At 36.5% G+C, this 26308-nt stretch overlaps 1 protein-coding gene and 1 pseudogene across 1 annotated transcript; both read right to left on the reverse strand.

Annotated features, from left to right (window-relative positions):
* Window positions 1-334: 334 nt before the first annotated feature.
* Window positions 335-4073, reverse strand: LOC114610230 (olfactory receptor 50-like). Its single transcript, XM_028754734.1, has 2 exons — window positions 4066-4073; window positions 335-1271 (listed from the first exon to the last, which is right to left on the reverse strand). Exons 1-2 carry the CDS (start codon window positions 4071-4073, stop codon window positions 335-337), a joined length of 945 nt encoding a protein of 314 aa, XP_028610567.1.
* A 14512-nt stretch (window positions 4074-18585) lies between these two features.
* Window positions 18586-19526, reverse strand: LOC114610257 (annotated as a pseudogene).
* Between the last annotated feature and the right edge of the window lie 6782 nt (window positions 19527-26308).

Consider the following 26308-nt stretch of genomic DNA (forward strand, 5'->3'; position numbering starts at 1 on the left):
GCAATAAGCACATAAATAATACACAGGCACACATATAGGCAGTGAATGAATACACTAAATTAAACAAGTAAATGTGATGAGAGCTACTTCCAAAAATTAGAGCATGTTATAAGATGAAAGATAACAACAAATAATGAATCTAAGAGAAGAATGAGTTTTGTGAGCAAGCTTGCCAAGATGCTGAATATCAGTAAGATAGTAAAATAGATAAGAAAACTGTGACAGAAGTGATTGAAGGAAAGAGAGCCATGTGAAATTTACCTGAAAGAACAAATGATGAATGGAGAAAAGGAGAAGGAAGTATGGATGCTAACAAGGAAGACCATGCCCATCACTATGCACACAGTTTCCTGCTGAGGATGTTTCTCAGCGCTCCTTTCATATCCCGATTCCTCAAACTATAAATAAAGGGATTCATCATGGGTATGATCACAGTGTACATCAAAGCCACAATGGCATCCTTGTCATTAATGCTATTAGATGAGGGCAAAAAATATAGTCCAATAATGGCTCCATAGTACAAGGAAACGACACAGAGGTGAGAGCCACATGTGGACAAGGCTTTGCAGATTCCCCTGACTGAAGGAGTTCTCAGAATGGTGGCTCCAATGTGGCCATAAGAGACCAGAATGCATATGAATGGCAGAGTGATGACCACATTACCCAGAACAAGGATGACCAGCTCATTGATGGTGGTGTCTGAGTTGGATAGCTTCAGCAAGGTAGACAGGTCACAGAAGTAGTGAGGGATGATATTGTGTCTAAAGTGAGATAGTTGAGCCAAGAGAAGGGTGTGCACAAGGGAATTAGCAGTAGATAAGGCCCAGGACACAACTACTAGAAGAACACAGAGGTTCTCACTCATAATTTGTGAATAGTACAGAGGGTGGCAGATGGCCACATACCTGTCATAGGCCATTGAGGTCAGAAGAAAGCTCTCAAGATCAGCAAAAAATGAAAAGAAATATACTTGAGTAATGCACCCAGCATATGAGATGGATTGACTGTGTGTCAGCATATTCATGACCATTTTTGGAGCTGTGACTGACGAGAAAGAGATGTCTGTGAAGGCCAAGTGGCTGAGGAAGAAGTACATGGGGGTGTGGAGGTGAGAGTCCAGCCTGATGAGCAGGATGATGAGCAGGTTCCCTAGCACTGTGGTCAGGTACATGGCCAGGAACAGTGCAGAGTACATGCCTTGGTCCTCTGCCTGAATAGGGAGCCCCAGGAGGATAAACTCAGACACAGTGCTCTCATTATCTCTCCTCATGCTCTTGCTCTTCTGCTGGGAGTGAAAAGAAGAAATGGTAAAGAGAAGTGAATTTAACTATTACATTGTAGAAATATTTTATGAATCATGAGAACTGAAAATAACATTAGCTTAAACTATTTAGTATATCTGGTTTAACCTTAATATGAAGATATTTGTTACAGTAATATGCTAGTGATGGTTAGCAAGGGATATAACTTGGAAACAACAAAATATGTTTTAGAAGGAAATAACAAGTGATAACAATTATCAGATGAAACCTGATTCCAGATCAAGATGTCTGGATTTTACCAAGAAAATATTGTTAAGAAATTAGCATATAAATTGAAAATAGCCAATAGAAAATTCAACAGAATTTCAATGATTTTATGTATTTTAAGCTTTATTGAATGCAGCTGCCCAATGGTATGTTCCCATCAATTAAATCCAGATAGTGGTAGCCATGGAGCTATATTAGATCTGTGAGATACCAGGATCTGGGGAATTACTGAAAGCAGGATGTGCAGATGTTCAAAGCATTAAGAGCATGAATCTGGGACAATAATATAAAATACTTATACCAACTTGCAAGGAGCTATGAGTTCTTGCCCTAACATCAGCCAAAGAAATACCTTGTGTTTTTTCTAGCAAAAGCAAATGTCACATTTTACACTTAACCTGGGGTTTTTAAGCCAAAGACTGTGACCTATGCATTTACAGCATTTTTATCTGTTGCTAACCTGGCATTTCTCTCCTTTTCCATCAATCATGCCCTACCTGTGTGAGCAATCACAAAACAACAGGAAACAGAATGGGATAAAGTTAGAGATGTCAACCTAGCAGCTGAAAGAGCTCTGTGGTTATATTCTATTTGAAGACTTGTTTAGTGGCTAGTTTGTCCCCATGACTGACAGACACCTATTTGCTTCTTCACTCTTTCCAAGCTTAAACTAGAGTTAATGTATGAATTCTCCCAACTTAGTAAAGACCATGTTTAAAGTGCCTATCCTTCATCCACTTCAATCTGTAAAAAGAAAGTTCAGTTAATGTGACATTGCATTAAATTAATTATACTACTTTTTTTTACTTATTTCTGTGTTCGTAGTAATTACTTTATCACATGAAAATGCTGATTATTTATCTGTATATGGGTAGACTGTTTCTAATATTTTTTATATTTTGACCAGTATTGCAATAAGCAGTATTATTTTTATGTCATTTTAGATACTATATATGATATATTCAGAAAAAATGAGTTTAGACAAATAAGCACCCATGGTTTTACAAAACTGTCAAGTCATAAGAAGCCAAGATAATGAAAAAGCTTATATGTGTTCTATGAAAAGTCTTTAGTGGAAGAGGCTACATAAGAATATTGTCAACATGGGTCTCTAGGTAACTGTTTGGAAGTATATTGCTAGGGGCTTTGAAAAACAAGGGAAACCCAAGGCAATAACCAGTCATAGAAATGTAAATGTTGGAGAACATAAGAGAAGCATGCAGATATCATGTTTAATTTGCTATTATAAAAAGTTTCCACATGTTTAAGAACTGTAACACACACCCCCTTGCAAAAAAAAGTATTGAAGTATACTAATGGATAAGCAAGAATACTAGCTGGAATGTGAACATCAGGAGTAATTATGGAAAAATCACAGAAATTTGGGAAGAAGTTAGACTAAAACACAATAGATATTGTACCTAAATTAAATGTGAGCAGAAAGGATTATTTTCCTGCTTTCTTAAAAAAATGGATAAGTTTAAGGAACATATTCTATGGAACATTTTGAGGGGGTATATCCTTTTATCTCAAAGTGTAGGCAGGTTCTCAGTGCAAGGTAAATTACTGCATAGGGAACTGTATGCCAGTTCATGGTATGATTGTTGAGATGGGAAATACATGCTGAACAAAGAGATGGAGAATAAGAAAGACAGACAGACACAGACAGATACATAGGGATCCCTAAACAAGAGAATTGCAGTTAACTTTAGCAAAAAAGCATGGGAAAGCTCTTCAATTTCTCTCTAGAAGAAACAGCTGGATCACCTGAAGCAGTCATTTATCCATTGCAACAAATAGAAGAGTAATGAGTTCAGAATCAGATATGATAGATATGTGAACATATACACTGTCTACATATACTGAGAAGTCCATGTGAGCTCTAACTTTGAAAATCATGTGGAGTACCTAGGGTGTCCTCTCTGTCCCCAGATCCAAATTAGAGGCATACAGGATAAAATTGTTTTATTGTCATTGTCTCCCTTAGGAAAAGAACTTTTTTTCAAGCAGGTATGAGAGTCCCTTTACCCTTGAGAACTGACAGTAGCAATCATAACAAGATTCGTCAACATTTTGTCCTGTTTAAAACATGATCTCTGTGAGCGAGTGAAAATTCCCAGTTCAAACGACCCAAAAATGTTAACAAAATCATAGAGGAAAATTTCCTCAACCTAAAGAAAGAGATAGCCATATATGTAAAAGAAATCTATAGAGCACGAAATAGATTGGAACACACACAAAAAATTCTCTTCTCATATAATAATCAAAACACCAGATACATAAAACAAAGAAAGAATATTAAAAGCTGTAAGAGAAAAAGGCCAAGTAACATATAAAGGCAGACATATCATAATTATACCAGACTTCTCACCAGAGACTCTAAAAGCCAGAAGCGCCTGGACAGAGGTCATGCATTATCTAAGAGAACACAAATGCCACTATACTAAGCTACTATACCCTGCAAAACTCTCAATCATCATAGATGGAAAAGACAAAATATTCCATGAAAAATCAAATTTAAACAAAATCTATCTACCAATTCATTCTTACAGAGAAGATTCTAGAAGGAAAACTTCAATAAAACGAGGGTACCAACACCAAGGAAAAAGCAAGTCAATAATCATATCCCAACAAAACCAACAGGAGAAAATCACATACACATAATTCCACCTACAACAAACCTAACAGAAACTAACAATCATGTGTGCCTAGTATCTCTCAATATAAAATGAATCACTTCTTCCAATAAAAAGACTTATGCTAACAGACTGGATATGCAAGCAGGATCTAGAATTTTGCTGCATACAAGAAACACACTTCAAAGACAAAGACAGATACTACCTGAGAGTTAAAAGCTGGGGGGGAAAAAGCCTTCCAAGCAAATGGTCTAAAGAAACAAGTAGGAGTTGCCATCCTAGCATCAAATAAAATAGACTTTCAACTAAAAGTTATCAAGTGAGATAGGGAAGGATACTTCATATGTATTAAAGGAAAATTTTACCAAGAGAAAGTCTCAATTCTGAACATCTATGCCCTAAATGCAAGAGCCCACATTCATAAAAGTAACTTTAGTAAAACTCAAAACACACATTGAACCCCATAGTGGGTTCAACAGTTCATAGAATAGTGGGAGACTTCAACATGCCACTCTCACAAATGGACAGGTATTGAAACAGAAACTCAACAGAGACACAGTGAAACTAATAGAGGTTATGAACCAAATGGATTTAACAGATATATACAGAACATTTCACCCTAAAACAAAAGATTATACCTTCTTCTCAGCACCTCATGGATCGTTCTCCAAAACTGACCATAAAATTGGTCACAATACATGCATCAATGAATACAAGAAGACTAAAATAATCCCGTGTATCCCATCAGATCACCATGGACTAAGCCTGGACTTCAATAACAACAAAAACAACAGAAAGCCCACATACACATGGAAGCTGAACAACTCTCTACTCAATGATAACTTGGTCAAGGAAGAAATAAAGAAAGAAATTAAAGACTTTTTAGAATTTAATGAAAATGAAGGCACAACATACTCAAACTTTGGGTCACAATGAAAGCAGTGCTAAGAGGAAAACTCATGGTGCTAAGTGCCTTTATTAAGAAGTTGGAGAGAGCAAAAAGAAAGGTAGATGACAGGAAATAATCAAACTCAGGGCTGAAATCAACCAAGTAGAAACAAAGAAAATGATACAATGAATCAATAAAACCAAAAGCTGGTTCTTTAAGAATATCACCAAGATAGATAAACCCCTAGACAAACTATCTAAAGGGAACAGACACAGTAGTCAAATTACCAAAATAAGAAATGAAAAGGGAGACATAGCAACAGAAACTGGTGAAATTCAAAAAATCATCAGATCCTACTACAAAAGCCTATACTGTACAACATTGGAAAATCTAGATGAAATAGATGATTTTCTAGACAAGCATCATGTACCAAAGTTAAATGGCAAGCAGATAAACCATCTAAACAGCCCATATCCCCTAAGGAAATAGAAGAAGTTATTTAAAAAATCTCCCAGCAACAACAACAGCAACAGCAATAACAAGAACATAATGCCCAGGGTCAGATGGCTTTTGTGCAGAATTCTACCAGAATGTCAAAGAAGAGCAAATAGCAACACTCCTCAAACTATTCCATAAAATAAAAACAAAATGAAAACTACCTAATTCATTCTATGATGCTACAATTACTCTGATATCTAAAACACACAGAGATCAAACAAAGAGACCTTCAGACCAGTTTTGCTTATGAATATTGATACAAAAATAATCAATAAAATTCCAGCAAATTGAATCCAAGAACACATCAAAATGGTTATTTACCACAATGAAGTAGGCTTCATTCCAGGGATGCAAGGTTGGTTCAATATATGAAAATGCATTAATGTAATCCACTATATAAACACACTCAAAGCAAAAAAAAAATCATATGATCATCCTTTTTTGTGCTGAAAAATCATTTGACAAAAATACAACACTTCTTCATGTTAAAAGTATTATAGATATCAGGAATTCAAGGCTCACACCTAAACATAATAAAAGCAGCATACGGAAAACAAATTATCAATATCAAGTTAAATGGAGAGATTCTTGAAACAATCCCACTAAAATCAGGGAAAAGACAAGAATGCTCACTCTTCCCATACCTGTTTAATATAGTGCTCTAAGTTCTACCCAAAGCAGTAAGACAACACCAAAAAAGAACATGGTGATACAAATTGGTAAAGAAGAATTCAAGGTATCACTTTTTGCAAATGATATGATAGTATACATAAGCAACCACAAAAGTTCTACCAGAGAATTTCTACAGCCTATAAACAACTTCAGCAAAGTGAATGGATATAAACGTAGCTCAAACAAATTGGTAGCCTTTCTTTATGCAAATAAAAAATGGGCTGAGAAAGAAAATAGGGAAACAACACCCTTCAGAATAGTCTCAATATAAAATACCTTGGGGTAACTCTAAGCAAACAAGTAAAAGATCTGTATGACAAGAAATTTCAGTCTTTCAAGAAAGAAATAGAAGAATATTTCAGAAAATGGAGAGATCTCCCCTGATCATGAATTGGTAGGATTAATATAGTAAAAATGGCCATCTTACCAAAATCAATCTATAGATTCACTGCAATCCTCATCAAAATTCCAACCCAGTTCTTCAAAAACATGGAAAGAGCAATTGTCAATTTCCAGGATAAAACCCAGGATAGTGAAACAATTCTTAACAACAAAAATACTTCTGAGGGAATCACCATCCCTGATCTCAAGCTATACTTCAAAGTAATAAAAACTGCATAAGTTGGCACAGAGACAGACAGGTTGATCAATGGAATAGAATTGAAGAGCCAGGAATAAAACCACACACCTATGAACACTTGACCTTGGACGAAAAAAAAAGCCAAAAATATACAATGGAAAAAAGAAAGCATCTTTAATAAATGGTGCTGGTCTAACTGGCAATCACTGTATAGAAAAATGAAAATATATCCATATTTGTCAACTTTCACAAAGCTCAAGCCCAAGTGGATCAAAGACCTCAACATAAAACCAGATACACTGAATCTAATAAAAGGGAAGTTAGAAAAGAGCTACAAACTCAGGGGCACAGGAGTAAATTTCCTAAACTGGACACCAATAGCTCATGCTCTAAGACTAAGAATTGATAAATGAGACCTCATGAAACTGAAAAGTTTCTGTAAGTCAAAGGACATAGTCAACAGGGCAAATTGGTAACATACAGATTGGGAAAAAAATCTTCACTAACCTCATATCTGATAGAGGGCTAATTTGCAAACTATATGAAGAACTCAAGAAGCTAACCTCCAAAAAAAACCAAACAACCCAATCAAAAATGGGGTATACAGAAACTGAAGAAATTAAAAATATCATCAGATCCTACTACAAAGGCCTATACTCAACAAAACTGGAAAACCTGGATGAAATGGACAACTTCCTAGACAGATACCAGGTACCGAAGTTAAACCAGGAGCAGATAAACCATCTAAATAGTCCCATAACCCCTCAGGAAATAGCAGCAGTCATTAAAAGTCTCCCCACTAAAAAAAGCCCAGGACCAGATGGTTTTAGTGCTGAATTCTATCAGACCTTCAAGGAAGACCTAATACCAATTCTCTTCAAACTATTCGACAAAATAGAGACAGAAGGAACACTACCCAATTCGTTCTATGAAGCTACAATTACACTCATACCCAAACCAGACAAGGACCCGACAAAGAAAGAGAACTTCAGACCAATCTCCCTTATGAACATCGATGCAAAAATACTCAATAAAATTCTAGCAAACCGAATCCAAGAACACATCAAAACAATCATCCATCATGCTCAAGTAGGTTTTATCCCAGGAATGCAGGGATGGTTGAATATTCGGAAAGCCATCAATGTAATCCACTATATAAACAAACTTAAAGAAAAAAAACCACATGATCATCTCACTAGACGCTGAGAAAGCATTTGACAAAATTCAACATCCCTTCATGATAAAAGTCTTGGAAAGATCAGGAATTCAAGGCCCCTACCTAAACATAGTAAAAGCAATTTACAGGAAACCAGTAGCCAACATCAAGCTAAATGGAGAGAAACTTGAAGCAATCGCACTAAGATCAAGGCCTAGACAAGGATGCACACTCTCCCCCTACCTATTCAATATAGTACTGGAAGTCCTAGCCAGAGCAATTAGACAACAAAAAGAAGTCAAAGGGATACAAATAGGAAAGGAAGAAGTCAAAATATCGCTATTTGCAGATGATATGATAGTATACTTAAGTGACCCCCAAACTTCCACCAGAAAACTCCTAAACCTGATAAACAACTTCAGCAAAGTGGCTGGTTATAAAATCAACTCAAACAAATCAGTAGCCTTCCTCTACATGAAAGATAAACAGACTGAAAAAGAAATTAGGGAAATGACACCTTTCACAATAGTTGCAAATAATATAAAATACCTTGGTGTGAATCTAACCAAGCAAGTGAAAGACCTGTATGACAAGAACTTCAAGTCTCTGAAGAAAGAAATTGAAGAAGATCTCAGAAGATGGAAAGATCTCCCATGCTCATGGATTGGCAGGATTAATATAATAAAAATGGCCATCTTGCCAAAAGCAATCTACAGATTCAATGTAATCCCCATTAAAATCCCAACTCAATTCTTCTCAGAATTAGAAAAGGAAATTCTCAAATTCATATGGAATAACAAAAAACCCAGGATAGCGAAAACTATTCTGAACAATAAAAGAACTTCTGGAAGAATAACCATCCCTGACCTCAAGCTGTACTACAGAGCAGTAGTGATAAAAACTACCTGGTATTGGTACAGAGACAGGCAGGAAGATCAATGGAATAGAATTGAAGACCCAGAAATGAACCCACACTCCTATGATCACTTGATCTTTGACAAAGGAGCTAAAACTGTCCAGTGGAAAAAGGACAGCATTTTCAACAAATGGTGCTGGTTCAACTGGAGGACAAAATGTAGAACAATGAAAATTGATCCAGTCTTATCCCCTTGTACAAAGCTCAAGTCTAAGTGGATAAAGGACCTCCACATAAAACCAGATACACTGAAACTAATAGAAGAGAAGGTGGGGAAGAGCCTCGAACACTTGGGCACAGGAGAAAAGTTCCTGAACAGAACTCCAATGGCATATGCTCTAAGATCAAGAATTGACAAATGGGACTTCATAAAATTGCAAAGTTTCTGTAAGGCAAAGGACACTGTCAATATGACAAAACAACAACCAACAAATTGGGAAAAGATCTTTACCAATCCTTCATCTGATAGAGAGCTAATATCCAATATATACAAAGAACTCAAGAAATTAGACTCCAGACAACCAAATTACCCTATTAAAAAATGGGGTATAGAGCTTAACAAAGAATTTTCAACAGAAGAAACTCGAATGGCTGAGAAGCACCTAAAGAAATGTTCAGCATCCTTAGTCGTCAGGGAAATGCAAATCAAAACAACCCTGAGATTCCATCTCACACCAGTCAGAATGGCTAAGATTAAAAACTCAGGTGATAGTAGATGCTGGCGAGGGTGTGGAGAAAGAGGAACATTCCTCCATTGTTGGTGGGGCTGCAAGATGGTGCAACCACTTTGGAAATCAGTCTGGCGGTTCCTCAGAAAATTGGACATAGCATTACCTGAGGATCCAGATATACCACTCCTAGGCATATACCCAGAAGATGCTCGAGCATATAACAAGGACATATGCTCAACTATGTTCATAGCAGCCTTGTTTATAATAGCCAGGAGCTGGAAAGAACCCAGATTTCCTTCAACTGAGGAATGGATTCAAAAAATGTGGTATATTTACACAATGGAGTATTACTCAGCTATTAAAACCAATGAATTTGAGAGGTTCCTAGGTAAATGGATGGAACTAGAGATTATCATCCTGAGTGAGGTAAGCCAATCACAAAAGAACACACATGGTATTCACTCACTGATTATTGGATATTAGCCCAGAACCTTGAAATGCCCAAGATGCAACTCACAGGCCTCATGAAGCCCATAAAGAAGGAAGACCAAGTGGGGATGATTCGGTCCTTCTTAGAAGGAGCAACAAAATACTCAAGGGAGCAAATATGGAGACAAAGTGAGGGACAGAAACTGTAGGAGGGGCCGTCTCAAGACCACTCCATCTGAGTATCTATCCCATGTGCAATCACCAAAGGTAGATTCTGATGTGGAAGTCAGGAAGTGCATGCTGATAAGAGCCTGATATGGATATCTCCTCAAAGGTCTTCAAGAGTCTGACATACTCAGAGGCAGATGCTCACAACTAGCCATTGAACTGATCATGAGGTTCTCAATAGAGGAGTTAGAGTGAAGACTGAAGGAGAGCTGAAAAGATTTGCGACACCATGAGGAGAGCAACAATACCAACCAACCACAGCTCCCAGGGTCTAAACCACCAGCCTGTGAGCACTTAGGGAGGGATCTAGCACTTCAGTTGAGTATGTAAGAGTGGAGGGCCCTACTGGGCATAGGTGGAAGAAGAGAACCTTGACCGCATGAAGGCTGGATGCCCCAGGGGGTGGGAATGTTGAGGGTGGGGAAGTGGGAGTGGGGGGTAGATAGAGGTTACATCCACAGAGAAGAAGGAGGAGGGGTGAGGTGATTGGGGGTTCCTGGGTGGGTGGGGGATGGGGTAAGGGAACAACATAGGAAATGTAAATAAAACATCCAATAAAAATTAAAAACAAAAAACAAAAAAAAACAAACAAAACAACTAAACAGAGAAATAACAACAGAAGAGTCTCTTATGAATAAGAAGCATTTACATAAATGTTCAAAGTCCTTAGTCATTGTGGAAAGGCAAATCAAAATGACCCTGAAATTCTACTTTAGACCAATCAGAATGACTAAGATAAAATAACTTAGGTGACAGCACATGTTGGAGAGAATGTAAAGAAAGAGGAACACTCCTCTGTTGCTGGTGGGATTCCAAACTGGTACAACCACTCTGGAAATCAATCTGGAGTTTCCTCAGAAAATTGGGAATAGATCTACCTAAAGACCCAGAAATTCCACTCCTGGGTATATCCCAAAAGCTGCCCCACCAAACCACAAAAGCACATGCTCCACTATGTTCATAACGGCCTTATTTGTGATAGCCAGAAGCTGAAAACAATCCAGATGTCTCCCACAGTTGAAGAATGCATAAGGAAAATGTGGTTTATATATACAATGAATACTATTCAGCTATTAAGAAGGAGGACATTGTGAGTTTTTCAGGTAAATATATGGAAAGAGAAAAAAATCATCCTGAGTGAGGTACCTCGAACCCAAAAGGGCATGCATAGTATGTACTCACTAATATGTGGATATTAGTTTAAAAAGTGCAGAATACCAAGGACACAATCCACAGAACTCAAGAAGGTTAACAAGACAAAACACCCAAATGTGCATGCTACAATCACACTTGGGAAGGAGAAGAAAGCAAAGAGCAGAGGGAGAGAGGAAACTGGGAGAGAGGGGAGGAAGAGGGGTAAGAGAAAAGAAGAAAATGATCAGATATTGTGGAGGGACCAGAAGTGAAGCTCCAAGGACTAGCAGAATGAATGGAAATATATAACCTCGGGAGGTAGGAGTTGGAAGGTGAGAGTTGGGAGGTGGGAGGTGGGAGGTGGGAGGTGAGAGGTGGGAGGTGGGAGGTGGGAGGTGGGAGGTGGGAGGTGGGAGGTGGGAGGTGGGAGATGTGGTGAGCCTCTAGAATGTAGAGACTTGGGGAGTGGGAGAATCTCAAGATTCAAAGGGAGGGACATTAGATGAAATGCCCTACAATAGGGAGAGGGAACCTGTAGATTCCACCTCCATTAGAAAGACAGGGCATCAAGTGGAGGTATGGGGTTCACATCCCACAGTCAAAAACTCTGACCCAGAATTGTTTCTGTCTAGAAGAACTGCAGGGACAGAAATGTAGAAGAGACTGAGGGAAAGGAGGTCCAGTGACTGGCTCAAAATGGGACCCATCTCAAGGGGAGGCTCCAAAGCTTGACACTACTTCTTATGCTATGATGTACTTACAGACAGGAGCCAAGAATAGCTGCCCTTTGAGAGGCCCAACAAGCAGCTGACTGAGGTAGAAGCAGATACACACACCCAACCAATGGTCTGAAGTTGGTGACCCCTATGATTGATTTACAGAAATAGGAAATAAGTTGAGGAGGAGGGCAGCCTGATAGGAAGATCAGCACTCTCAACAATCCTGGACCCCAGAGATCTCTCAGACAATGAGCCACCAACCAAGCAGCAAACACTAGCTGGTCCGAGTCCCCTGACAAAACACAACAGACCGTATGGTCTGACCTTAATGAGAAAAGATGCATCTAACCCTTGAGAAACTTGAGCCCCCAGGGAATGGGAGACTTGTCAGGTTATAGGGGGTGTGGTGGTGTTGGGACATTCTCTTGGAGACAGGGGATGAGTAATGGGATGTGCAACTATTAGAGAGCAGAACAGAAGGGGCATAATGACTGAACTGTAAAAAAAGATTAAAGAAATAATGAAAAAGAATTGTACCTTTATTCTTGTGTATGCTCACTGAACACTCTTATCAACATTAGCTGAAATCCTATCAACTTTTAACAAAGAAATAATGTGACATTATTTACTATTGAAAATATGCATTCCGAATGGCTGCACATTGTGTTATCAGACTTACACCCAATGATATTTGCATACATACAAGTAGAGGTAGATCAAAGTTTGTAGCAACCTAATTTACAAAAAAAGTTTATCAATAAATATATTGGATAATTTTACATAAGGAATAATCAAGTGTATGGAAAAAACCAGTTTAAAAGAAATCTAGTGATGAAGGAAAAAATAAGTCCTTTAACAGTATGGGAAAATCATAAAAAAGAAGAGTTGGAGGAAGGATTGAGGGACCTGAAGATGAGAGGAACTCCACAGGATCAGTCAACTACTTTGGACCCTTCAGGACTGCCAGGAACTGAACTATCAAACAGAGAAGAAGCATAGGCTGAAGCTAGGACCCAACACAGACAGACATGCAGTTTGGTCTTCATGCAGGTCCCCCCAAAAATGGAATGCGTGCTGTCTCTCAATCTGTTGCCTGTCTGTGAATCCTTTTTTTCTGAACAAGGCCATCTTGTCTTGCTTCAGTGGAAAAGGATAAATCTAGTCCAGTAGTGACATTCTGTGCCCACTCCCCAGTGGGGATGTGATGGCTACAGAGAGCTCTCTGTTCTCAAAGGAGGAGAGAGAGAGTGGGTGGAGGATTTATGTGAGGGGAGAGTGGAAGGAGAGAAGGAGCTGATATTGGGAAGGAAAGTGAATAAATAAATGAACTAATGAAAAAATATATCTTGTATTTCAAACAGACAAAGAAAAAAGAAAATGATGTTTGACCTGTAATCCCAGGTCTGCACTCAACTCCCTAGGCCCTGCTTGTGTTCCTGGAAGACTGCTGGTAACAGTACAACCAGGTGAGATCACAACCCAACCCCCTGCATCTTAAAGAAATACAGGAAGATAAAATCAAACAGGTTAAGGTAATGGATAAAATTGATCGTCATCTGAAAATGGAAAGAGAAACAATAACAAAAAAACAGCAAAAGAAGCAACTCAGGAGATGTAAATCCAATAAAAAAGAATATGAATTACAGACACAAACATCACCTACAGAAAAAAAATGGAAGAGAGAACTCAGGTGTGCAAGATATAAAAAAAGAAATTGATGCATCATTTAAAAAATGCTAAATCTGAAATCTTTATGACATAATAAATTCCAGAAAATTTGGGACACCATAAAAAGATCAAGCATAAGAATCATAGTTATTGGAGAAAAAGAAGATTCCTAACTAAAAGGCCCAGAAATTATCTTCAATAAAATCATAGAAGAAACTTCTATGTCACAAAGAAAGAGATGGCTATAAATGTCCAAGAAGCTTACAGAATAATATTCAAAACAGTAAATGTACAGAACAATGACAAAATATTAAAAGCTGCAAGGGAAAATGATCAAGTAACATATAAAGGTAGATGTATCAGAATTATACCCAACTTCTCAATAGAGGCTCTAAAAGATAGAAGGCCCAGAGTAGATGTCTTGCAGGCCCTAAGAGACCACAGATGTCAGCCTATAATACTATATCTAGCAAAATTTTCAATCACCATAGATGGAAAAGCCAAGACATTCCATGACAAAACCAAATTGAAAAGAAAAAGATCTTTGCACTAATCCAGCTCTGCAGAGATGCTAAAAGGAAAACTATAACACAAGAGGGTGACCACATATAAAGAAAACAGAAGAAATTAAAAATTTCACAACAGCAAAACCAATAGAAGAAACAAAGACACACACACACACACACACCACTACCACCACCACTACCTCCACCACTACCACCATCAACATAACACATATCTCGCAAACCTGAGTTCTCTCTTCCATTTTTTTTTCTGTAGGTGATGCTGGTGTCTGTAATTCATGTTCTTTTTTCTAGGATTTACGTCTCCTGAATTGCCTCTTTTGCTGTTTTTTTGTTATTTCTTCCCTTTCCATTCTCATCAATGGTTCATAAGGGAAATTGATCTGAATTTCTTTTTCTTTGTTGACTCTTTGTGTGGTTTAGGTATCAGGTATCTATGAGTTCTTAGAATGAATGTGGCAGTTCTTCTGCTGTTTGTATTTTGTGGAATATTTTGAGGAGTATTGGAATTAGCCCTTCTTTGAAGGTCTGGTAGAATTCTGCACTAAAACGATCTGGCCCTGGGATGGTTTTGTTTGGGAGAGTTTTAATGATTGCTTGTATTTCCTTAGGGTTGTGGGATCATTTAGAAAGTTCACATAATCTTGATTTAACTTCAGTAAGTGATATTTGTCTCAAAAATCATAGACTTCTTTTAGATTGACAATCTTGCAGAGGACAGGCTTTTGAAGTAAGAACAAAAGATTTCTTAAATTTCCTCAATGCCTTTTGTTATGTCTCTCCTTTCATTACTGATCTTGTTAATTTGCATACTGTCTCCCTGTGTTTTAGTTTTGTTAAGAGTTTTTGTCTATTGTGTTGAGTTTTTAAAAGAACCAGCTCTTGCATTTGTTGATTCTTTGTATTGTATTGATTGATTTCAACCCTGACTTTGATTATTTCCTGCCATCTAATCCTCTTAGGTGTGTTTACTTGCCTTTTTCTAGAGCCTTCAAGTATGCTCTTAAGTTTCTAGTATTAGTTTTCTCTGATTTCTGTATGATGGCATTTAGTGCTATGAACTTTCCTCTTTATACTGCTTTCATTGTGTCTGATCAGTTTGAATGTGTTGTACCATAATTTTCACTGAATTTCAGAAAGTCTTTTATTTGTTTCTTTATTTCTTTTTGATGTTGTCATTGGGTAGACTGGCAAACACTGACTGCATTCTACCATTATTTTAAGAGCATTCCTAGGGCTAAACTTAAAAGCCAAGTAATTATTTCTTTGGCAGAGGAAAATTCATGATAGCTTAAAATTAATACTGCTATGTAGGAGTTTACAATTACTCTTATACAGATTTTCAATGAAAGAGAATGAATGGGGCAGGCAGAAGTACAAAAGGTACAGTTGGAAAAGGAAATGACACTAGAAAGTAGTATGTTATAGCTGAGGTTTGTGTTGGAAAAAATGCTGGAACTGTTAAGAGAATAGTTGTTATTAAGGGCAGATCTGATTTGCATTGGAATAAAGGAAAGTGTGCCCTTGGAATAAGACCTACCCAGATACACTTCCAACCTGTGAGGTAAAAGGCAGAAGATGTTTCCTGCTCAACAACAAATAGAAATCTCCACAAATGTTGCTCAAGAGGTGTACATAAACAGTTTTAAACTGTCAGTTTTAAACTTGGCAATGTCATCTATGTGGAAAGGATGTAGGAATTAAGGGACCACTACAGGCAGGTGATAGCTAATGAAGAAGGGTCATGTTTCTTTGCAAGTCTTGCTACTGATAAGTTCCACAGGTCACAGTAGACGGTCCCAAAATCTTGTGGACATGAGAAGTATTAATAGGACATGTCTGTGATAGAAACATGTTAATTTCTTCACTAGAGGTACTGGAGGTAGGTAGTGGGAAGCTGGTATAATCAAAGTACATTGCAAACATATGAAATACTCAAAGAATAAATTCAAAATACTTTTAATAATAGTGAAAATAATCAAATTTTACTAGTAAAGAATGAAATGAATAGAATTAATGATTATTGTGTTAGATGGCCCAGACTTCCAAAGACAAGCTTTACAAATTTTCTCTTATATGGAACTTTGAAAAACAGAGGGCATGAAAGAAAACAGAGGATATTTAGGAATGTGTTGAGTAAATAGAAGAGAGTTTAACACAGGTCAGTATCTTCAAACTACATTATATACATTATCAAGATAATTAAAACTCATCACTTTGAGACTAGCATGATGGCAGATATATTTAATCCCAGCACTCAGGAGACAGAGGCATGTTGATCTCTATGAACTAAACTAGCCTGGTCTACATGAACTACATGATCCACATGATGTCTATGAAATAAAGACTTAGCTTAGTCTCAGTGGCTGTGGTGTTCACAACTTTCCACACTTGTGGAAACTTTTCCACCAAGGCCATTTGGTGAGACCTTGACTCAAAACTGAATAAACAGAAAGAATCATCATTTCATATAATTACTATACCCTAATAGAAAGAAACAGTTAAGGCACTGTCTTCAAGAAGATATAACTGACAAGTGACCAAAGAAACTTTGGCACTTATAGTATTGGTTTCTATCATTTAAGCCTAGTGATTTTTAAATGACTATTTTAATAGTATTCATCCAATGACACAAGCATAAATATATATAATATGTATACTATATATAATGTATAACATATGTATGATGTGTGATGTATGATATATGATAAATGACATATAGTATACTATATATGGTACAAAATTATATGCACATATATTTTAATGGTGATTGTTATATGTATATCATTTTTCTTAGAACTTATCTTAGTTTTTATAAGTATAAATTAACATTTCACTGAAAAGAGTAATGGCTCAGATTTCAGAAGTTTCCAAGTGGTACACCAATCTAAGGACTCAACTTCACATACAATATTCTGAGAAGAACATCCACTAAAACTGCTAGTGTTGCAGCAGAATATTAAGTTCACTCTACTTGAATCTCTTTTTTGTAATAATCACTAGATATGAAAATATCTGTCAGAGTAACTGGATACCATTAATAAAGCTAAATACCTTTGTTTTGGATGTTTTCCAAGAACAAAAACACAAGTTCAACACTTCAGATAGAAATAGAGGACAATGTATTTATGCAATTAAATGTGGAGCCCACTTCATTTTAAAACACAGTAGAGTTTAATTAAATTTTTTAGTTAAACTTTTTCAGATTTTCATACAAGTATTGTATTTACATCATTCCTACCAGCCCATACACTTGGGCATCAAACCCTTATAGAGAACACACTCATGGCACATAACTACAGCACCATATGAAAGGCCATTCTAAATTTTTATTCCCACTTTTATACTTCACATAAACTTGGTCTTCCTAAACAAAGAGGTCTCCAAAGCCCTTTTCACCACCTAGAACCTGTACCCATTTTGTCTACCTGATATCAATGACCTTTGAGTTTGGAAGAAGAAAGAAGGTAACTGCATAGTTAATATCAGTCTAAGAATATATTGCAAAAAAAATTGAACATTGAAGAACAAATATAAAGTGATGAGCAAATTATGTGGAAAGAAGGGAAAGTTGCTAGTGTATGTAAAATTTGAGCAAAGGAGGGAACTATAGTGTTGACTTCATAGTAGAGGGACAAGAGGTGTGGGTGATGGAGTGCATAGTATAAAAGTAGTACAGGAACAAACTCTGAGTGCTTATACCACAAAATATGATAATCCCATTTATTATACAACATACACAACATGTATGTGTATCAAAACATTTCTTCATATAAAAATACATATCTTCATTTTTCAATAAAAATGAAAAGTATATTACAAACAAGAGGCTGGAAAATTTTCTGCATGGGTGGAAGTCTCAGGATTGTGACTTCAATCTGTACTTAAGAAGCCAGAAGACATGAACGTGAGGCTAATGAACCCCACCCCACAGTACACATAACCAGTTCATTGATGATATGTCTGAGATACAGTATCTATTTAAGCTTACTCTCAGTGAAAAAGGAAAAACAAAAGAATTTGCTCTAAATGCTACAAGCCATCCAAATGAAGAGTATTACACTGAATTTTAAATCTTGTGTAGAAAGGTATCATGTGCAAAGGAAAATACAATTAAGACACACACACACAAATATATATATATATATATATATATATGTTGGAAACCCCTTTCCCAAGATTATCAAGATCAAGAATCTTACTGAAGTAAGTGTAACATCCAAGATATATGCAAGAATTTCAGATTAAAATATCTTTAAGATGGCCATTCAGAGAAAATATTACAGGTTTCAATCAATGAGGAGTCCTAGACAGATAATGGGAAGTAGAATGTGCATCATTTTGTTCTGCTGAGGATATTTCTCAGTCCTTTCATTTCTCAATCCCTCAGAATGTAAATAAAATAAATGTATTCATCATGGGTGTGACCAAAGTGTACATCATGGACACAATAACATCTTTGTTATTGGTGTTATTAGATGAGGGAACTAAGTACAAGTAAATAATGGCTCCTACAAAGAACATAGTACAAAGAAACTACATAGAGGTGAGAGCCACACATGCACAAGGCTTTGCAGATTCTCTTGATGGTGGCAGTTTTCAAGATGATGACTCCAATTTGGCCATAAGAGAGCAGGATGCCCATGAATATCAGGAAAACAACCACAATACTGAAAGAAGTATAACCAGATTATTGATGGTGGTATCTGAGCTGGATAGCTTCAGCAAGGTAGAGACATCATGGAAGTAGTGTGGGATGGTATTGTTTCTAAAGTGAGATAAGCAAGCCAAGAGAAGAGTGTATACAAGAGCATTGGCTGAAGATAAGGCCCACGACATTACTACTAGAAGAACACAGAGACTGAGATTCATGATCCTGGTATAGTGCAGAGGATTGTAGATGACCACATACCGATAATATTCCATGGAGGTCAAAGGATAGCTATAAATGCTTTCAATAACTGTGAAAAAATACACCTGGGAAATTCACCCGGTATATGAGATGGACTGATTGTGTGCCAGCATATTGATGAGCATCTTTGGAGCTGTGACTGATGAGAAAGAGATGTCCCTGAAAGCCAAGTGACTCAGGAAGAAGTACATGTGGGTTTGGAGGTGAGACTCCAATCTGATGAGCAGGATAATGAGCAGGTTCCCCAGCACAGTAGTCAGGTACATGGTCAGGATCAGTGCAGAGTACAAAGCTTGGTCCTCTGCTCAAATGGGGAGCTCTAGGAGGATGAACTCTCACACAGTGCTCATATTATCCCACCTCATGCTCTTCCTCTTCTCCTGTGAGTGAAAGGAGAAATGAGAAAGATAAATGATTTTGACTAATAACATGTGGGAACATTTTAGGAATTGCAAGTACTGAAAATAAAATAAGTTGGGGTATTTTAATAGGAAGATGAAGATTTTTCTCATAGTAATGAGCCAACCTTGAAAACAATAGAATGTCATTTAGAAGGAAACAAGAAAATTAAGAGCAATTATCAAATCAGGCCCAGTTCTATCTCAAGGCACCTGGATTTCACCAAGACAATTTGAAATTTAAAAATTAGCATGTAAATTATTATCAGCAAATTGATTTTAAATCAACATGATTTTAGTGATTGTTCACCTGTTTTAACTTTTCTTGGATGCATTTGCCTAAGGCTTTCTACAAATTAAATCCAAGTAATATAATTCACAGAGCTTATTTGGATCAGTAAAATGTAAGGATCTGGGGGAAATTAGGGGAAGTAGCATGTGCAGATTGTCAATGCCTTAAGGGCATTAAGTCTGTGCCAACACTACAATCTACTAATAACAGCATTTAAGTAGGTATTCTACTTCATGCCCCCCCTTTGGGGAACATTCTCCCTGCCAAGGTTAATGACTACATGGTAATCAGGAACAGAAGGAATCTGGGAAACAAACATGAATTTGTTTGATGATCCTCAGCAATATGTTAATGTCATGACATTCATGACATCCCTTGGGCTGGAGAAAGAACCTTGAAAACATGAGTTTGACAATACATAAATTAATATAATAACTGTTCTTTAAAGGATTTTTTTTAAACTATGCATTATATAAGGATATAGTATTAATTGTATGAGGTACCTCATGGACCTAAAAGAACAGAGTCAGTTGCACTAAACAGTCAGCTTAGTCAGAAAAATATTAAGGAAGGAGACATTACTTAGTCAATAGAGGAGAAAACATGGATCACGAAAGAGAATGGAATTGTTAGAAAACATGTCTCAGATATGGGGTTCTACAATATTAGTGCTAAAATAATGTTCTTCATGGATCAATCAATAACTATATTTGATCCAGATATTCTGTTTCCTAAAAAAGTTAGTTGTATGGTGGATTCAAATAGAGGTTGGAGATGGACAAAAGTCTGGTTTCAAGAAAAAAACATGGATTTGCTGAGTCTACTGAGACATGCTTTGAGCAGTCTGATATCTCTGGTGGACCTTCATTCTCCTGACACCTTTTCACCCACATTTAACAGATCTTTCAGTCCTGAACAATACAGGTTAGCTTTCCTTTCTCCACCCATCTCCCTTTACTAAGTCCTCTAGGTCAGCTCAAGCTCCTCTGAGCAGTCTGTTATTCCCAACAGTCCTTCATTCTCTCATCAACTCTCTGCTCACCTTCATCAGGTTTTTTGATCATCAACCATACAGACCTGCAGATCTTGAATTATACAGTGAAAGAATACAAAGCAGAGCAGTACCACACTAGGATCATTGAGGTTAACCTTCTCCCAACACCTACAACAAGAATATCCAGGGACTTAAGCCATAGAGAGGTCTAAAAGCCCTTGAAAGAACACAATCAACAGAAGACTGGGAAATATATTATCTTCAGAGAACAGCTACCTTACTAAGATAGCCCTGGATATTATAACACAACTGAGGTATATGAAGATGACATTTAGTCTAGTCTTAAAAAATAATATAAGCCCTTAAAGAGGAAATAATAAATCTCTTAACGAATACAGGAAAATAGAATTAAAGCAGTGAAGGAAATAAATAAAACCGGTCAAGTCCTGAAAGTATAAATAGAAGCAATAAAAGAAACAAACTGAGGGAATCCTGTAGATGGAAAACTTAACGATGAAAACAAGAACAACAAATGCAAGCATCACAAACAGAATATAAGAGGAAGAAGAGAGAATCTCAGACATAGAAGATGTAATAGAAGAAACTGATACATTAGTCAAAGAAAATGTTACATCTAAAAATCCTGGACACAAAACATCTATGAAATCTAAGATACCATGAAATGACATAACCTAAGAATAATAGGACTAGAAAAAGGTGAAGAGTCATAGTTACAAGGCCCATAAAATATTTTCAATAAAATCATACAAGAAAAATTTCCCAACCTCAAGAAAGAGATGCTGATAAACATTCAAGAACCTTAGAGAACACCAATCAGACTGAATCAGAAAAGAAAATCTTCCTGCCAAATAATAATAAAAAACACAAAAATCTAGAAAGCAAAGAAATATTTAAAGTAGCAAGGTAAAAAAGGCCATGTAACATACAAAGGTATTCCTATCAGAATTATACACTACTACTCATGAGAGAATCTAAAAAGTGAAAAGATCCTGGACAGATAGATATCTTGAACTCCTTTAAAAAAAAAAACAGAGGCCAACCTGGACTCACTCTTGATGGAGAAAACAAGATATTTCACGATGAATCCAAATTTAAATAACATCTGCATGCAAATCCATCTCTACAGTAAACACAAGAAGAAAACTCCAATAATAACATGCAAGAAAGCAAAAGAAGTAAAAGCATACCATAGCAGCAAAAGCAATGAAGCACACACATACATACACACCACCACCACCATCAAAATAACAGGAATTAACAATCACTGGTCATTAATATCTCAACATCAATGGACTCAATTTCCCAATGAAAAGATACAGACTAACAGACTGGATGTTAAAACCAGATCCATCATTCTGCTGCATACAGAAAACACACCTCAGCAATAAAGATAGACATTACCTAAGAGAAAATGGCTGGGTAAATGTTTTCCAACAAATTGACCCAAGAAGCAAGCTTGAGTAGCCTTTTGAATATCTAAAAAATAGGCTTTTCACCAAAATTAATCAAAAGAGACAGGGAAGTTCACTTCATACTCATTGAAAGAAAAATTTACCAAGATGATATCTCAATTTTGATCATGTATGCCTCAAACATTGTATTTTACTGCAGAATTCTACATGACCTTCAAAGGAAAGCAAATACCAATATTCCTGAAACTATTTCACAAAATAAAAAAGATAAAGGACATTGCCCAACTCACTCTATGAAGCCACAGTCACCCTGATACCTAAACCACACAAAGGCTCAACAAATAAAGAGAATTTCAGAATGATTTATATTATGTACCTTCTTTCAAACAAAATTAGTAAAAGACTTGAAAACTGAATCCAGGAACACATAAAAAATTCATCCACCATAAGCATGTAGGCTTCATCCCAGGGATGCAGGGACAATTCAATATATGATATTCCCTCACTGTAATGCACCATATAATCAAACTGAAAAATAATAACATGATCATATGATTATATCCTGAAAAAGCCCTTGACAAAATTCAAAATGCCTTAATGTTAAAAGTATTAGAGAGATCAGGGATATAAGGCATATATATAAACATGATCAAAACACTATACAGCAAGCTAATATCCAACATCAAGTTAAATGCAGAGAAACCTAAAGCAATTCCAATTAAATCAGGACCAGATCAAGGCTGTTTCCCTATCTATCTAATGTAATACTTGAACTTCTACCCAAAGCAATAAGGCAACTAAAAGATATTAAGGGGATGCAAACTAGAAAGGAAGAAGTCAAAGTATCACTATTTGCAGAAGATTTGTCAGTATACATAAGCGACCCCAAAATTTCTGCCAGAGAGCTCATGCAGCTGAAAACAACTTCAGAAAATTGGCTAGATACAAAATTAACTCAAAAATACCAGCAGCCCTCCTATATATACATATGACAAATGGATTGAGAAAGAAATTAGGGAAACAACTACCTTCACAAGCCACAAACAATATAAAATATCTTGGTGTAACTAACCAAGCAAGTTAAAGGCATAAGTGACAAGAACTACAGATTGCTGAAGAAAGAAATTGAGGAAGATACCACAGGATGGGAAGATCTTCCATATTCATGGATCATTAGGATTAACATAGTGAAAATGTCCATCCAACCACAAGCAATGTCCACAAGCAATGTTTGTTTGTTTGTATCAAAATTCCAACACAATTCTTTAAAGATCTTGACAGAGCAATTCTCAACTTCATATGGAGAAACAAAACAAAATAAAACAAAACACCCTGGAGAGCTAAAATAATCTTGAAAAATAAAGGAACTTCCAGAGGTATCATCTTCCCTGATCAGAGCAATATTAATAAAAACTAGATGATATTGCTATAGGAACAGCCAGGTTGGTGAATGTAATCAAATAGAAGACCCTGAAATAAACTCACACACCTAGAGACATCTGTTTGTTTGTTTGATTGATTGTTTAACAAAAATGGCAAAACCATAAAATGCAAAAAAAACGGCATCTTCAAAAAATGTTCCTGATCTAACTGCATATCTGTATGTAAAAAAATGTTAATAGGTTCATATCTATCACAATTCACAAAACTCAAGTCCAAATGTATCAAAGATCTCAACCTAAAACTGGATACCCTAAATCTAATAGAACAGTAAGTGAGGAATAGCCTTCAACTCACAGACACAGGAGGCAGCTTCCTGAACAGAATGCCACTGGTTCCAATTCTAAGATCAATAATTGATTAATGAGATGTCTTGACACTGTTATTAGAACAAAATAGCAGCCTGCACATTAAGAATGTACCTTCACCATCCCTACATCTGCCAGAGGGCTAATATCCAAAATTTATACAGAACCCAAAAAGTTTGACACCAACAACCCAAATAACCAAATTTTAAAAGGTAGACAGAGCTAAATAGAGAATTCTTAACAGAATAATATCATATGGCCTACAAACAATTAAAGAAATGTTCAAAGTCTTCAGGTAGATCTATTTCCAATTTTCTGAGGAACCTCCAGATTGATTTCCATAGTGGTTGTACCAGTTTGCAATCCCACCAGCAAGGGAGGAGTGTTCCTCTTTCTCCACATCCTCACCAACATGTGTTGTTAGCCATTCTGATTGCTGTAAGGTGAAATCTCAGAGACGTTTTAATTTGCATTTCTCTGATCACTAAGGACTTTGAACATTTCTTTAGGTTCTTCTCAGCCATTCAAGATTTCTCTGTTGTAATTTCTTGGTTTAGTTCTATACCCCCTTTTTGATTGGGTTGTTTGGTTTTTGGGTGGTTAGCTTCTTGAGTTCTTTGGATATTAGCCCTCTATCGGATGTGGGGTTAGTGAAGTTTTTTCCCAATCTGTAGGTTGCTTATTTGTCTAATTGGCTATGTCCTTTGCCTTACAGAAGCTTTCCAGTTTCATGAGGTCCCATTTATCACTTCTTGATCTTAGAGTGTGAGTCATCAGAGTACTGTTTAAGAAGTTTCCTCCTGTGCCAATGACTTTAAGGTGCTTTCCCACTTTCTCTTCAGTGTACTTGGTTTTATGTTGAGGTCCTTGATCCACTTAGACTTGAGTTTCATGCAAGGTGACAAATATGGGTCTATTTTCATTTTTCTACACACAGCCAGTCAGTTAGACCAGCAGCATTTATTGAAGATGCTTTTCCCCCCATTGTATATATTTGACTTCTTTGTCAAAGATCAACTGTCTGTGATCAAGTGTCCATGTGTAGTTTTATTTCTGGGTCTTCAATTCTATTCTATTGATCAATGTGTCTGTCTCTGTATCAATACCATGCAGTTTTTAATCACTATTGCTCTGTAGTAAAGGTTGAGGTCAGGGATGGTGATTCCCCCAGCCATTCTTTTATTGTTAAGATTTTTTCTTTTTGCCTTTCCAGATGAATTTGAAAATTGCCCTTTCCACAATTTTGAATAATTGTGTTGGGATTTTGATGGAGATTGCATTGAATCTGTAGATTGCCCTTGGTAGGATGACCATTTTTACTATATTAATTCTGCCAATCCATGAGCATGGGAGATATCTCCATTTTCCTAGATCTTCCTCCATTTCTTTCTTGAGAGACTTGAAGTTATTGTCATACAGGTCTTTCACTTATTTGGTTACAGTTACCCCAAGATATTTTATATTATTTGTGACTATTGTGAAGGTAGTTGTTTCTCTAATTTCTTTCTCAGCCTGTTTATCATTTGTATAAACAAAGGCTACTGATCTGTTTGAATTAATTTTAAATCCAGCCACTACTGAAGTTGTTTATCATCTGGGGAAGTTCTCTGGTAGAATTGTTGTGGTCCCTTATGTATAATATCATATCATATGCAAAAAGTGATACATTTATTTCTTCTTTGCCAATTTGTATCCTCTGGATCTCTTTTTGTTGTCTTATTGTTCTAGCTAGCACTTTGAGTACTATATTGAATAAGTATGGAGAGAGTGGGCATCCTTTTCTTGCCCCCAATTTGAGTGGCATTGCTTCAAGTATGTCTCCATTTCTTTTGATATTGGTTGTTAGTTTGCAGTAAAATGCTTTCATTATGTTTAGGTATTGAATTGAATTATGTTAAATATTGACCTTGAATCCCTGATCTCTTCAATACTTTTAAGATAAAAGAGTGTTGTATTTTGTCCAGTGCTTTTTCTTCATCAAAGGAGGTGATCATGTGATTTTTGTTCTTTGAGTTTGTTTTTATAGTGGACTACAGTAATGGATTTTTGTATATCGAATCAACATTGCATCCCTGGGATGATGCCTACTTGATCATGGTGAATGGTGGTTTTGATGTGTTCTTGTATTCTGTTTGCAAGAATTTTATTGAGTATTTTGCATCAATATTCATAAGCAAGATTGGTCTGAAGTTTTCTTTTTTCTTTGGGTCCTTGTATGGTTTAGGTATCAGGGTAATTGTGGCTTCATAGAATGAATTAGGTAGTGTTCCTTCTGTTTCGAT

Source organism: Grammomys surdaster, unplaced genomic scaffold (assembly GCF_004785775.1).
Source record: "Grammomys surdaster isolate TR1022 unplaced genomic scaffold, NIH_TR_1.0 126035, whole genome shotgun sequence".
In the NCBI taxonomy this organism is placed as follows: Eukaryota; Metazoa; Chordata; class Mammalia; order Rodentia; family Muridae; genus Grammomys; species Grammomys surdaster.